This window comes from Rattus norvegicus, chromosome 1, assembly GCF_021556685.1.
Source record: "Rattus norvegicus strain SHRSP/BbbUtx chromosome 1, alternate assembly SHRSP_T2T, whole genome shotgun sequence".
Lineage (NCBI taxonomy): Eukaryota > Metazoa > Chordata > Mammalia > Rodentia > Muridae > Rattus > Rattus norvegicus.
Genome location: NC_141534.1, coordinates 80,306,318 through 80,320,510, shown reverse-complemented (window position 1 = coordinate 80,320,510; position 14,193 = coordinate 80,306,318). Strand labels below are relative to the sequence as shown.

Sequence of the window (14,193 nt, the reverse complement as noted above, 5' to 3'; positions counted from 1 at the left end):
CACTTGTCCAGCACTATTCCAGCACTAGGGATAAGAGGCTGGAAAATCTTGTTTGAACCAGCTAAGGCTATGAAACAATGTCCTGTCTTGAAATAATAAATAAATAAAAAGAATAAAGCAAAGGGCTTGGAGATGTGGTTGAGTGCTGAAGTGCTTGCCTGGCAGGCACAAGGTCCTGGGTTCAATTTAGTACCATGATATAAGGCCAACAACCTCTATGACCAGCATAGCCATAAAGCTCGGCAGTGGAGGAACACACGTTTAATTCTAGCACTCAGGAGGCAGAGGCAGGCAGAAGTCCAGTCCAGACAGAGCTACATAGTAACACTCCAAAACAATAAAAATACCCTAAAGAAAGCAATTCCTCCCCTCGAGCCTCAGTTTCCCTCTCTTTTGTAAAACAGGGCAACTTTTTCTGAATCTGGGACAACTTAAGATAAAAATAAAACAAACCAACAAAAACTAGGCTCAGTATGGCCCAGGACCAAATAACCATTTTTCTTGGTCCCTTCTGAGTCCTACTGTGAATGTGTGAAGCACATACAGTGGGGTGAGACAGGAGACTGGTACACTGTCCTTCTAAAAATAGTGTTTATTATTGTTTGTAAACGTGTCATGCAAAATACAGTCATGGTGGAAACTCTGGAAAATGCAAGCACAAACAATAACAGTCACCCACAGTGCCATCTCTTGTTTTCAACCCTGAGGCAGCTGTTGTCAACATTTTGGTGTTTCCATTTTGAAAAACAAAAAAAATCTATATCCATGTATAGAAAGAGAGGTTCTATCCTCTGCTGCTCTCGGGGCACAGGGACGTTCAACATCTAAAGAAGTCTTTGCCTGGAACTTCCCTAACTAGATTCATCCGTCCCCTGCCCCCCCCCCCCCCCCCGAAAACCTAAGTTGTTTCCCATTTGCCAGGGTGCGTGACTCTTGCTGAAACACCTTGAACCTTGCTATCTCTGTACCATGCAGGTGCTGTTAGACATGAGGTGTTTCGGTCCGTTTGCTAAGTATCTGTTGAGGACCTTTGAAGTGCTAGGGTACCGGTTTACACTCAGATCCCTTTGGAATATTCCTGCTAATAACCTCTAAATAGTTATATACCCCACATTAATAGTTAAATACCCCACTTCTCTGTGTCACAAAAAAAAAATCACATTTTGGTATAAAAACCCCAGGCTTCCTTTCCCCCCCTCCATCCTCCTAATATAAAAAGTAATTGTTTAATAAATAATAAAAAAGTGAGGAAGACACTGTGAATAGACTTCGTAAAGACCCAGGACCCAGGATCTCAGTTCCCTGCTCCTCAGGGTCTCAGATGCACCCACCCCAATTCTTTAAATAAATAAGTATAAATAAGCCACAGGTGAGCCCCCTCACCCAGGTCTCCTGGAAGGACTTTATCTAGCTGGGTGTGGCTGTTTGGGGTGTGGCATGCCCCTGTTCATCATGCTCCCCCGCTCCAAGTACCAAAATAAATAAATAAATAAGATCTGGCTTTAAAGGACGATGTCGATGGTGGCTTTCAGTCCTGAGTTACAGCCGAGTCTTTAACAACAGCAGGCCCCGCACGGCCCAGTCCAAGGTCAGGTGCAGCCCTCCTAGGATGGCATGAGCTGCCCGGATGCTTCCCCAGGCCGAGGCAGGAGGGCCCAGAGGGACCGCAGGTTGGTCCGGGGCTGCCTGGGGCAAGGCTAGGCGAGACATCTGTTGAAGGGAGAAAGAAGGTTAGCAAAAGATAAGGGGCCTGGGGCTTAGAAAACTGAAGCTGTGTTGGGTGTGGTGGTTCTCAGCTGTAATCCCAGCACTTGAGAAGCAGAGGTGGAAGGACCAGGATTCAAGGTTACATAGGAAAGGCAGTTTGGGGTACATAAACCCTGTCTCAAAACAAAAAGACAAAAACAAAAACAAGACTGGAGAGATCGCTCAGTGGTTAAGAGCACTGACTGCTCTTCCAGAGGTCCTGAGTTCAATTCCCAGCAACACATGGTGGCTTATGACCATCTGTAATGGGATTTGATGACTTCTTTTGGTGTGTTTGAAGACAGCTATAGTGTATTCATATACACAAAATAAATCTTTTTTTATAACTTTAAGATTTATTTTATTTATGAGTACACTGTAGCTGTCTTCAGACACACCAGAAGAGGGCATGGCATCGGAGCCCATTACAGATGGTCGTGAACCACCATGTGCTACTGGGAATTGAACTCAGAACCTCTGGAAGAACAGTCAGTGCGTTTACCCGCTGAGCCATCTCTCCAGCCCCCAATAAATAATTCTTAACAAATAAACCCTGCAGCTTGGGATAATGCACAATTAATAAAGGAGTAAAGTACCTGCCCCACAATCAAGAGGACATGATCTCTGGAACTCATGTAAAAAAGCTGGGCACACCAGCATGTACTTGTAATCTAAGTACTGGGTAAGTAAGACAGGAGGATTCTGGGGGATTTGCTGGCCATCCAGTCCAGCTCAATTGGTGAGCTCCAAGTTCAGTAAGAAACCCCTTCTCAAAAAGCAGAGCAGAGCCTCTGAGTTTGAGACCAACCTGGTCTACAGAATGAGTTCCAGGATAGCCAATGTTACACAGAGAACCCCTCAAAAATAAAAATAAACACAGAGGGCTGGAGAGATGGCTCAGTGGTTAAGAGCACTGTCTGCTCTTCCAGAGGTCCTGAGTTCAATTCCCAGCAACCACATGGTGGCTCACAACCATCTATAATCAGATCTGGTGCCCTCTTCTGGTCTGCAGGAATACATGCAGGCAGAAAGCTGTATGATGTATACATAATAAATAAATAAATGTTAAAAAAAAAGAAAATTTCTATGTTTAAAAAAAAATAAGGGGCTGGGGATTTAGCTCAGTGGTAGAGCGCTTACCTAGGAAGCACAAGGCCCTGGGTTCGGTCCCCAGCTCCAAAAAAAAAAAAGAACCAAAAAAAAAAAAATAAACACAGAAAAACCTCAACAACAAACATAATCAAGGCTGAACATGATCAATAGAGAAAGATGCCCAATGTTGACCTCTGGACTCTAGGCTCTCAATTCTGTATGTTCAAGTCTTTTTTTTTTTTTTCTTTTTTTCAGAGCTGGGGACCAAACCCAGGGCCTTGTGTTTGCTAGGCAAGAGCTCTACCACTGAGCTAAGTCTCCAACCCTATGTTCAAGTCTTAATAGTCTTAATGAACACACACACACACACATACACACACACACACACACACAGAGAGAGAGAGAGAGAGACAGAGAGAGACAGAGAGAGACAGAGACAGAGAGAGAGACAGAGACAGAGAGAGAGAGAGAGAGAGAGAGAGAGAGAGAGAGAGAGAGAGAGAGAGATATTACTGTACTAAGGACCAGGCTAGGGAATGAATTCTAGGGAATGACATTGGCCAATTTCTTCTCAGTAAGTCAGAATTAGTGTCTTAAGAGCTTAGAGTCCAGGGTCTGAAGTTAGGAGCAAGAATTTGAGACCTAGGGTCTTTAGAGTCAGGGACCAAAGTCTGAAGTCTATTAGACTACTGGTCTGAGGTTTTGGAATTTGGGGTCTTGATATTTTTGAACCTCATAATATTGGAAATGAGACATAGAGCAGGGCGGGGAGTATTTTGAAAGGAGATCTTATACGTCCAGATTGGCCTCAATCTCACTATACAGCCGAGATGGACTCCGTCTCTTCATGTACCACCCTCCAAACGTTGGGAGCACAACCGGTTGCTACCATACCTGGCTTTGCTTTTTTTAAAGACAGGTTTCTGCTATGTTTTTCCATAGCTAGCCTGGAAATCACTAAGTAGATCAGGCTGGCCTTAAACTTGTGACAACCACCTACCTGTACCTCTTCATGCTGAGACTTACAGGCCACTGCCACCGTGCTCAGCTAGGGTCTAGACTTGAGGTCTGGCATTGTAGAGTGTCAAGACTGGTTTGGTCAGGATCTTGAATCTTAGGGACTGGAACTGGGTGCTTGAGATGTGAGGATCTGGCAGGAGGCTGGGATCTAGGACTTTGGGCATTAGAGGTTTACAGCTTTAGGCGTCTTAAGGCCTAGGCCTCTAATTCTCACGAGAAAATCTAGATCCTGTTGACTCAGGGTAGGGGTCTTAGGCCTAAGGATCTTGGGATTCAGGGTCTAGACTTTTAGACAAGTGGTCAAGATTGGGGTTTCATAGTATCATGGGCTGGGTTTTGGGGACACAAGACAATGAACTATGGTGGCTTGTCACCTTGAGGATCAGTTAAGAGCTGCTCTGAGGGATTCTGGGGTCTTGGGACCTCAAGGTCTCACAGTTACAGGATCTTGGATATCTCATTCTCAGGGATCAAACTGGGGGCTGGAGTTCAAAAGTCATCCAGGATTCTGAGGTGTTAGGATCAAAATCTCAGCAGAGTGGTGGTGGTGCACCCCTTTCAGCAGAAGCAGGTAGAGCTCTGAGTTCAAGGCCAGCCTGGTCTACAGAGGGAGTTCCAGGACAGCCAGGGCTACTCAGAGAAACCTGTCTGAGTGGGCAGAGGAGTCAAAAATCTCAGTCTTATTGTTTCTTAGGGTCAAAGGGATCGGAATGGAAGTAAAAGGTCTTGGAGCCAGAGCATACCAAGAGCTGTAAGCGACGAAGTAGCCGTTCCAGTCGGGCTTGCAGGGCACCCAGCTCTGGCTCCAGAGTCTTTAGGGAAGGACCAGCTGCCCGGCGCAACCACTGTACATGTCGGAAGTAGGACATTAAGTCTACTCGAAGCCTTGTCAGCACTCCAGGAAGCTGGGGACAAAGAATGGAAACCAGGGGACAGTTAGCACACTCAGTTAGTACCCTCAGTTAGTACCCTCAGTCATCAGTCTTTCAAGACGCCCTATCAGCCAGCTCTCACCTGCAAAGATCCCAGTGTCCCAGCGCTCATGGCCAAGGTAGGTAGGGAGTCCAGATTGTGGTCTCCATCAGCTGGGAATTTGTCTCTCTGGTGAGAAAGAAGCTGTGAGGGGAGCCCCAAGCTCTCCCCCTCGTTAGGTGCCCAAGAGAGAGAAGTGACTGTCATTCAATATACCCTGTCCCTCCAATCTCCTACCATCTGTGCAGCTAGTTGCCGTGTGTCTGCCAGGAGGGACCTGGTCAAGAGGACAGCGCTATCCAGATCTGCACGAGGGTCTGAAGACACTCGAGGGGAGCCAGCTGGTGGCCCAGGGGCAACGACTCTATCTGGCCAGAGGCTCAGCACCACCAGGACCAGGTGACAAACACCTGTGGACAGAAAGAAATCAGGCCAACTCTGTGTCTGAGGTAGTAGGGCTGGGGTCTAGATTCTTCTGCCTCTAAGAAGTCTAGAACCTGGGTCTTGAGTGAGGTAGGCTAGAGTCCAGAATTTTGGTTTTGAAGGACTTGAGGTCTGGACTTTACGGTTTGGAGGAGGAGGGATGAAGCCTGGATTCTGCGTCTGAGGGAGGGAAGGCCGGGCCTCGGGACCCTGGAACTGAAGAATGAGGGCTAGAGTCTGGACTCCAGGTTCTGAGGGAGGAGAGCTGAGGTTTGGACTCCTGGGTCTGAGGGAGGAGGGCTGGAGCCTGAACGCCTGGATCTGAGGGAGGAGGACCTGGAGGTCTTGAGTCTCAGGGTGGGGCGCCCCAGGGCAGGTCGCAAAGCCCGAGTCCGGGCGGGCTTCCCTCTCCCTGCCTGGCTCTGGCTGCCCCGCCCGTCGGAGCAGACGCGGCCCGGGGCGGGTAGACGGGCCGGGCGTCTCCCGTCCGCCCCCGGACGCCGGAATCTGGGCCCCGGGGCGGGGCATGAGGGGGGAGGCACAGGCCAGAACCTGCCCCCCTCCCCTGCCCCGGGAGCCGGAGCCGGCCTGGGAACAGGAGTAGGAGCCAGAGACTGGAGCTGACACCCAAACACACGGATTCCTCTCCAGGAAGGCGCCTGGACCCACTCCCATATGCCCACAAAGGTGGCTGCAGAAGGCTGGGCCGTTGCGTCGGGGAGGACCTGGGCGCACCTGGTCGGAGAGGCGCTCAGGGACGCACGCAGCTGGAGACCCAGCGGGCAGCGTTCGGGGCTCAGGGGCTAAGGACAGCTCCTTTGCCGGCTGCCCATCCCCCAGCTGCCCCGCCCACCTCTGGGACAGCCAGCCAATCAGAGCCCCCCGGGCCGCCAAGCTCACGTATCACACCCCCAGCCCGCCCCCTGGTCCCCTCTAGCTGTGCCTAGTTCTTCGCAAGCCCCTCCTCGGCCGTCTGTCGGTGCACCCGTCCCCTAGCCGGTGCGCATCTGTCTGGTTCTTTAAACTCTCTGTCCGCACCTCTTTCATTTGCCTCGCCTGCCTGGTCCCGGTCCTCTGGGGCTTGCTGTCATCATCTGGGATTCTGTGCCTTAGTTTCCCTCCCTAAGCCACGCTGTTGGGAGTTCGTGGTCGTCTCTGTTCCTAGATTCCCACTGACTCCCTGGGATACCCGGGGCCCTTAAGGATCACCTCCGAACACCTAGCCCTCTGTCAGTGTCTGGCTGTCTCTTGCCTCTTGCGCGCTCTCTCTCTCTCTCTCTCTCTCTCTCTCTCTCTCTCTCTCTCTCTCTCTCTCTCTCTTTCTCTTCTCTCAAACTCCCACTTTTCTCACTATTCTTTCTCAGTCTGACTCCCCATGACTCCTCTCTTCTAGCCCTCTGTCCCTACTCTGTTTCCCATCCTCCCCACCCCCTCAATCCTTTTCTCCTTCCTTCCCCCCAACCCTGTCCCCTCAACCCCATGAACTGGAACCAACTTACAGTTCATGTCCCCACAGGCCAGGGGTTCCCCAGGGCAGGGGGCAGGGAGCCGGGGGGAGGGGGCCTTTAACCCTTCCCTGTCCGCTGCCGGGGGAGCCCAGGGGGTCAGCTGGGCCTCGGCCTGGGGAGGGGAGGTTTGTGAGTGTGAGCAGCAAAGGCCAGGCAGTGAGGGAGTGTGTACGCCTGGGGGGTTATATAGGGGGCCGGGGCGGGCGGGCGGGGGGCAGGCAGCAGGGGAGGGCGGCCTGACACATCCTGACTCACCCTCCCTCCTGCCTTTTCCATTCAGACGAGCCGGCTGCCTAGCAGGGCTCACACCGCCTTGCTCGGAGGAGGGCACGGAAGGAAAAGTTGGAAAAGTTGAAAAGTGAAGGGGGGGTGGTCTGAGAGGGGCCGGTGAGGTCATTGGCGTCCCCTCCCTCCACCTCCACGGGCTGGGACAGACACAAGGCTCAAGAGCTCTATGGAGCCTGGCTGTGGGTGGTGGTCTGCATGGACCAGGATAGTACTGAGAGATGGGGAGGCAGGAGGAGAGGCAAGTCCAGGACCTGAGGAGGTGGAGGTGAGGGGGAGAATCTGAATGACAGAGAAGGATGAGAACACTGGGACAGGGATGGAGCCTCTAAAACCAGGATGGCAGAAGATGCACAGAGATGAGGACAGTAGGATATATAGATACCTAGTCTCTAAGATGGAGAGACTGGGAAACTGAGGAGCTGAGGGTGTGGCTCAAATGTCAGAGTGTGATGGTATACACCTGCACCTCAGCACTGGGGAGAGGAAGGCAGGGGGTTCAGAAGTTCAAGGTCATCCTTAGCTACACAGTAAGACTGAAACTAACCTACAGTACTTGAAACCCTATTTTAAAAAAGAAGCAGAGAGGTTGGGGATTTAGCTCAGTGGTAGAGCGTTTGCCTAGCAAGCGCAAGGCCCTGGGTTCGGTCCCCAGCTCCAAAAAAAAAGAAAAGAAAAATAAATAAATAAAAATAAATAAAAAAAGAAGCAGAGACCCCTTAAAGAGAAAGGGGGCACGACATGGAAAGAAGATGCAGGCTGCAGAAGAATGTACCAAAGATGGGGTCACCTTAGAGACAGGTTAGATGAGATAAGATGAGGACCAAAAGAAAGAAGGAGAAAGGCTCTCTACAGAGGTCTCTGGCCATATTGCTGCCCTTCCCCCCAACTCCACAGTTCTGTAGATGGGGCAAGTAAGACCATCTTCTGTGGCTAAGGAGTGGGTAGGAGTGCTGCACAAACACGAGGACCTGAGTTGAGTCCACAGCGCCTATATAAAAAGCTGAGCATGTGTAACTGCAGCGCTGTGGGTGGACAGGTGGACACAGCAGGATTACTAGAGCTTGTCTTCCAGCCTAGCTCCAGATTCAGTGAGAGGTCCTTCCTCAAGGGCGTAAGGTTGAGAGTGACAGACCCTCAGTGTCCCTTTCCGGTCTCTTATACACTTGCATGTAGGTCCAGATACCCACCCACATATGCATACATTCCCATACACACATACCTCCCTTCCTACCCTGAAATGCCACAGTGAGAAGTATTGTGCAAACTACTACTAGAAAACTGTTTCTGGTCTCATGGATACTGAGGCACAGGTAGTCAAGGAGAGAGATGGCAAAAGTGAGTAGGTGGGTACTAGAAACTTAGAGCCACATAATAGCCTATGCAGGTAAAAGCTAAACACACCTGTTCAGGGACTGCAGCAGTACCCTGTTCAATGGATGAATACCATTGGTTCAGAATTCACAGCCCGTTAAGGGATGGGGACATCAAAATCAACTCACATACATCCCAGAAGCCTCCTCCTCAAGAGGGAAATGGGATAGCTCTGGACACAGGACAATTACATGAACTGCAAAAAAAAAAAAAAAAAAAAAAATCTCTTTGTAGACCACCCATGCTGGTCTTTTAGGCCCATTGCATTGGTTGGAGATGGGGGAGGAGGGCGAGGGCTGGCTCTGGACTGACTGGCAGCCCAGAGGCTTCCCCTCCCCATCTTTCACCACTAGGTGGGGAGAACTGCTCAGATCCCCCAGGGGGTGAGGTCACAGCCCCCCCCCCATGGTGGGACATGACCTCATCGCCTCAGGTACCAGCTCCTTCTCTTTCTTAGTCTGTCACATCACCCCTTTTAGGGGCCCCCCAGGGGCCCTCCTCAGCCCCTGCTCCTGCTGGGACCCAGGTTTCTGACCACTGGGTCTCTGCCTCTCAGGGGGCCTGTTTCCGGCTGAGTCAGCGTGGGGGGGGGGGGCCCAAGGCTGCGTCAATGAGGGGAGAGCTGACGTAGCCCCCCCAGACCATGAGGGCTAGCCAAGGTGACTCAGGCCACCAGCTTGGAGAATGGCCTGGCCTGAGGGGATAGGGGACTGGGCTTGTAGCCAGACCTGGCCAATACCAGGGACTGCAAATGCCAGCCCTTTCCCCCAAATGAGATTCAAGAACTCATACCATCTCCCTACCTTTCTGTCTCCCCATATTCGTATTCCTTAAACCCATGGTACAGACCTCAGCCCTCTTCCCTCAGGCCCAGGGTCTCAGGTATTTAACCCTCCTGAGATGGTTAAACTCAAGCTCAGGGTACAGACCGTAATCCTCCTCCCTCTAACCCAAGGCTGTAGATCCCAGCCCTCCAGATCCAGGCTCTCAGGTACCCAGCCCTCTTCTATCATACCCAGAGTACAGGCCCTTGCTCACTTCTTTCAAACCCAGGGCTCTAGACCCAAGCCTTCCTCCCTCAGACCCAGGGAACAGACCCCAGCCAGCCCTCCTCCATCAGACCCAGGGTACTAAACCCTCGTTTTTTTTATATAATTGGAAGAAAATTTGATGTCCTACAATTTGGGGGAACTTTGTGTTTGAGGAAGTTTGTGAGTCTGGGTCATGGGCTCCTTGCTTGTTCTCAGTCCTGCTTCACTTTCCACCCTGGGGATTGTGGGGAAAGACTCATCTTCCCCAGAGTGACCACAGAAAGACTGGAGTGGACTTGGGACTCCTGCCTGGGTCTTCCCTGGGTGAGGGTTGGGGTACCAGTTTTATGGAAATGAGAAAAAAAAACAGACGAGGTGGGAGACTTTGGGAATTCCCCAAAATGACAGAAGACAGCAAAGATAAACAAATACAAACAGGATTTCATAGCCCAATGATGAGAAGACAGAAGCAAAAAAAAAGTGCTAGGAACACCAGCTTGAGTAATCAAAAAACAAAGAAGAGGCAAAGAGAAGACCTCTGAGGCATTTCACCAAGTGTCCCTAGGATGTGGGGATCTATCCAGGGGGGCCTTCCTTGATGGTGTGCTGGCCCCTGGGTGAGCTGGTGCTGGCTGGGTGTGATGTCAGCACATCCCAGGCTGTGTGTGTCCGTCTGTCTGTCCCTGGGGGGTCCTGTCTGGCCTCTGGGGGGTGACGAGGCAGGTCAGCCACAGAGGCAGCCTAAACCTGTCATTAGCGGTGAGAGTCTTGACGGTGCCCCCCCACCCCAATCCCAATCCGCGGTCCAGAGCCAGGCAGCTCCACCCCCACCCCCTCCTTGATCCCTGAGGAATCCAGGGAATTGGGAAGTGGGTCCAGATGGTGTTGACACAGGAAATGGTCAGCAGCTGCATGGCCTCAGCCTGGTAACCCCTCTGACCCCCACCCCCAGACCCCCTGCCGAGCCCCCTCGGACCTGTGTCATCTCTGACGGAGTCAGCCCAGGGCCCACTCAGCACCCTCTAGGATGTTTACTGGAGGACCCGGGGATGAAAGAGTCACCCTCGTAAGCTTGAGAAACAGAAGGGGCAATCCAGGCCCCGGTCCTTTTTTCCCCTCAGATCTGAAATCTGGGCCCCAAGCTTCCTCAGAATCAGGGCTCTAGACCCCAACACTCCTCCCTCAGACCCAGGGAGCCTTCCTTCTTCAGACCTCATAGTCTTGGATCTAATTTCTTCCCCTAAAAGCCTCAGGAAGTCCAGGGTCCAGCTCTTCCTGCTCAGACCCAGGGATCCCAAAACCTGCCACCCTTAGCCCCTAGCGTCACAGTTCTCAGTCTCAAGGATTCCCTTCTCCAGACATCTTCACTCCCTCAGACTCAAGGATAATATCTCCCTTCCTTCCCTCAGATCCAACACCTTCAGGATGCCCCAGCCATCCCATGAGTCCAGGGCCAATTCCTCCCTCAGGAACTGAGAAACCCTTCTCACTATGCCAAGTGGATAGTGAGCTCAGGTGCGTGAGGAACCATGGTAACATGTTCTCTAATCTGACTTCTTGGAAGCTAGGAGGGCAATCTTGGCTAAAACAAACACAAACAATCTGAGTTGCTCTAGCTTGTGTTCCCTCACTAACAAATAGGAAACTGAAATCTCTTTGGGGACCCAAAATTTTTGGCAGGAGTCACCATCACAGCTTCTAACAGTGACCACACCTCAGTCCTAGCAGGGCCAGGTAGTCAGTCCCGCCCCTGGTCTGTGTTCCCCAAAGCAGAGGCCTGATGGAGCCTGTGATAAGAAACCCAGGGCCAACCCACCAGCCCCCACCATCCCTACCTCCTCCTGATCTGGTTGCTGAGGAAACCTTCTCTAATAATGGGGCTCAGTGAGACCCCAGTGTCCTAGGGTCCTTTTTTTCCTGGTTGCTAAAAGGAAAAATACCCTGGCAATGAGGATTTCCAAACTTGGGTCTCTTGAGGCAGCTTCTTTGGACATTGGGTTAGGAAAGAAATGGATTCTGCATTCTGCAATTCAAAGATTTCACCAACCCCAGATCCTTACCCTGTCAGGTTCCAGATGAAAACGGCCATCTCCAGCCCCTTGCTTTGTTCTGTTTCTCTTTTCCTCTTCTCTTGCTGAGAAGGCTTTCTCTATATCGGAAGTCTCCCAGTGCCCACCCACCTCTTCTCCTAAGTAAGGAGCTACTTCCCAGTCAGGAATGATGGGGCCAGGGCACCCCTCCTTGTGAACCCCTTGCTGAAGGGATTCCCTAGCAACAGAACTAAGAATACTGGGGCTGAAGCTTTTGGGGCGGGGCCCAGCTGTTGCTAGGGTTGATGTCCTTCAAGGTTTCTTTCCATAGAGGCCCCAGGGGGTCTGGGGAGGTAACATGGTGGGGTCTGGGATCTCAGCTTTGGGCCTTCTCCTGCTGATGCAGGGCTCAGTAGGTGAGGGTACTGATGAGGCCATCAGAGGGCTGTGGGCAGGGCCATCAGAGGGCTGTGGCCAGGGTCATCACGTTGGCTGCCACACAGTCTCCCAACATCACTCCTTTTCTCCCACAGATGCGAATGGAATCCAGGGATTTTTCTACCCATGGAGTAAGCAAGAGCCAAAATTCTGGGGCCCAAGGAAGGGACCTCAAGTTAAGATTGTAGGGTGTGTGAGAGAAAGGCTGGGGGTTGACCACTGGATCTGAAGGAGAAGAGCTGCAGGGTAGATCCTTGGGTGTGAGGAAGGAGGGCTGGGAACTCAACCTCTGGACTCGGTCTGAGGGAGGAGAGCCAGATCTTGGTCCTTGGTTCCTCAGATCTAAAGGAAGAAGTCAGGGGACTTACCTAGGGTATGGAAGAGAGGGACTAAGGCCTGACCTCTGGATCTGAAGTAGGTCAGGGAACTCAACCTCTGGGTCTGAGGGAGGTGAAGAGCTTGGAAACTTTTATTAAAAAGGAGATCTTGAGCTTTGAGCCTCAGGTCTGAATGATTGTTGAGGCCTATAACCCTGGGTCTGGGGTCTGGAGAGCTGCCTGCAACCTTGACTCCTGAGTTTGAGGGAGAAGGGTTGTGGAAGACTCTCTGAAGGAAGAGGGGTGGGGTTGGGATGTCCAGGATTGAGGGAGGAGGGATGGAAGCTAGGTCTGAGGGAGGAGGGCTGGGTCTGGAATCTTGGCTCCTCTAAAGAATACTGCCAAATACACAGTACCACAGCCCCACAGCCTGGCCTTGGCGCTCTTGTGCCTGTAGCCTCCAGGGACAGTTCTGTTACTTAGCACCTACTGTGGTGGCCCTTAGGTTGTGAGGGAGATGTGTGGGACCGAGAGAGCTGTGGGGGTCAGGCAGCAATCGAGAATCCCAACCTCTGCCTACGCCTGCGATGCTGCTACCGGGATGGTGTATGCTATCATCAACGGCCAGATGGTGAGTGACCTGGCCGAAGACTGGATGTTTCAGAGGGTGAGGGTGCAGAAGGTGGATCCCTGGACCTTCCTCCTCCCCTTTTCTAGAAAATATGCGGAGGAAGCATATGTGGGCACTGGGCTGGACCTGTGGCAGCCTACTCTTCCTGATCACCAGTATCTCTCTCTTCTGGTGAGTGTGGCTGGGAGGCCAGCAGGCATGGTTCTCCACAGAAGGTGTGAGTGATTCAAGCTGAACATATGCTCTCCCCACCAGGTGGGCCAGGCGCCGAGACATGCTGCATGTACCACGCTTTCTACGAGGGAAATGTAGTAGACTGGCAGGGTCAGTCTCCCTACTGTCTAAGGACCGACGAACGGCCAACAAGAAGCCAACCCCAGATGCCACCACTACCCAAGTGTACTCAGTGCCACAATCCTCAGGAGGCGCTGAAGTAGAAGCTGCAGCTACAGTTTCCGGGGAGGAAACAGAGGGAGCTGAAGAATAGGGTAACCCTGGAGGACCCCTTAATACAGATGTAGCATATAAATGTGTGTCTTTTTTGAGATCTGTGGGGGAGCAGGTGGCCTTACGAGTGCCTTGCACGGTGTGCACATGTACTTTGAGGGAGATTAAGGGGTAAGGACTTAATGTGGGCAGTAGGTATGATTAGGGACTGTGAGCTTAGTGTAGAGGGGTCTGTTAAGAGTGGGTTCTGGGAATAAGTACTGTGGATCTGAATCATGGAAGTTCTAGGTGTGGGTGCTTGTGTAGGGGGTTACAATGAAGTGAGCTTCCAATAGGGGGATTTGGGGTATTAGGGATACACACAGCCATGGTAACGTGTCCTAAACCATGCTGTTTTAGGAAGCACCATGAGCAACTAATCTCCAGTCCTCAAACTTCCCTTGCCCCTCAGCACAGTGCCTGAGTGGCTACAGAAGTGCACGGGCATCATCCAGCAAGGACTTCAGCTCCCAGAGTCTCCACTGGCCAAGCCTTTTCTTGGAAGTGTGCTGTCTGCACTCAGCTTCAGTCTGTCCAATTAGCTCTCTCTCTCTCTCCTCCTAGTCTTGCAGGTATCCTGCATCAATGTCATTTTCTATATAGGACCAACCCTGTAGTAAATATCTTGCAAGTTCAGTGTGCCCCTGTGTCTGTTGTTCTTGGCAGATCTAAACTACCCTAGGGAAGCCTGGGCTGGCTGGGTCTGCATGCACTCAAGATCCTTCTTCTCACCTCCTAGGTGCCCCTATCAAAGAGTCAGTAAGAAGCTGGGGTCCTACTATCTCCAGGGCCCCCAAGAACAAAGGTGTCTTGGCCTGGCAAATCACTCCCCTTTGCCAG

At 51.7% G+C, this 14,193-nt stretch overlaps 2 protein-coding genes across 9 annotated transcripts; one reads left to right on the top strand and one right to left on the bottom strand.

Annotated features, from left to right (window-relative positions):
• Positions 1 to 577: 577 nt before the first annotated feature.
• Positions 578 to 11,880, bottom strand: Il11 (interleukin 11). 7 transcript variants are annotated; one of them, XM_087603815.1, is made up of 6 exons: positions 11,512 to 11,880; positions 8,549 to 8,616; positions 5,068 to 5,240; positions 4,873 to 4,959; positions 4,602 to 4,763; positions 578 to 1,710 (listed from the first exon to the last, which is right to left on the bottom strand). In XM_087603815.1, the coding sequence occupies exons 3-6, from the start codon at positions 5,068 to 5,070 to the stop codon at positions 1,540 to 1,542; spliced, it is 423 nt and encodes a 140-aa protein (XP_087459941.1). In that variant the 5' UTR covers positions 5,071 to 5,240; positions 8,549 to 8,616; positions 11,512 to 11,880; the 3' UTR covers positions 578 to 1,539.
• On the top strand, positions 11,810 to 13,994 carry Tmem190 (transmembrane protein 190). 2 transcript variants are annotated; one of them, NM_001432651.1, is made up of 6 exons: positions 11,810 to 11,897; positions 12,015 to 12,050; positions 12,742 to 12,867; positions 12,954 to 13,038; positions 13,123 to 13,355; positions 13,714 to 13,994. In NM_001432651.1, exons 1-5 carry the CDS (start codon positions 11,840 to 11,842, stop codon positions 13,352 to 13,354), a joined length of 537 nt encoding a protein of 178 aa, NP_001419580.1. In that variant the 5' UTR covers positions 11,810 to 11,839; the 3' UTR covers position 13,355; positions 13,714 to 13,994. The 2 variants fall into 2 exon arrangements, with proteins under 2 accessions (NP_001419580.1, NP_001419579.1); NM_001432650.1 differs by lacking the exon at positions 13,714 to 13,994 and having other exon boundaries at positions 13,123 to 13,396.
• Positions 13,995 to 14,193: the final 199 nt, after the last annotated feature.

What these genes read in the sequence shown, in the direction of transcription:
- Il11 (XM_087603815.1), bottom strand. An exon ending in GGACACTGGGATCTTTGCAG is followed by an intron (nt 4,764 to 4,872) that starts GTGAGAGCTGGC and finishes CTTTGTCCCCAG; the next exon opens with CTTCCTGGAGTGCTGACAAG. An exon ending in TTCGTCGCTTACAGCTCTTG is followed by an intron (nt 1,711 to 4,601) that starts GTATGCTCTGGC and finishes TCCCTTCAACAG; the next exon opens with ATGTCTCGCCTAGCCTTGCC.
- Tmem190 (NM_001432651.1), top strand. Translation starts at nt 11,840, where the DNA reads ATGGTGGGGTCTGGGATCTCAGCTTTGGGCCTTCTCCTGCTGATGCAG. An exon ending in GCTGATGCAGGGCTCAGTAG is followed by an intron (nt 11,898 to 12,014) that starts GTGAGGGTACTG and finishes TTTCTCCCACAG; the next exon opens with ATGCGAATGGAATCCAGGGA. An exon ending in ACCAGTATCTCTCTCTTCTG is followed by an intron (nt 13,039 to 13,122) that starts GTGAGTGTGGCT and finishes TCTCCCCACCAG; the next exon opens with GTGGGCCAGGCGCCGAGACA.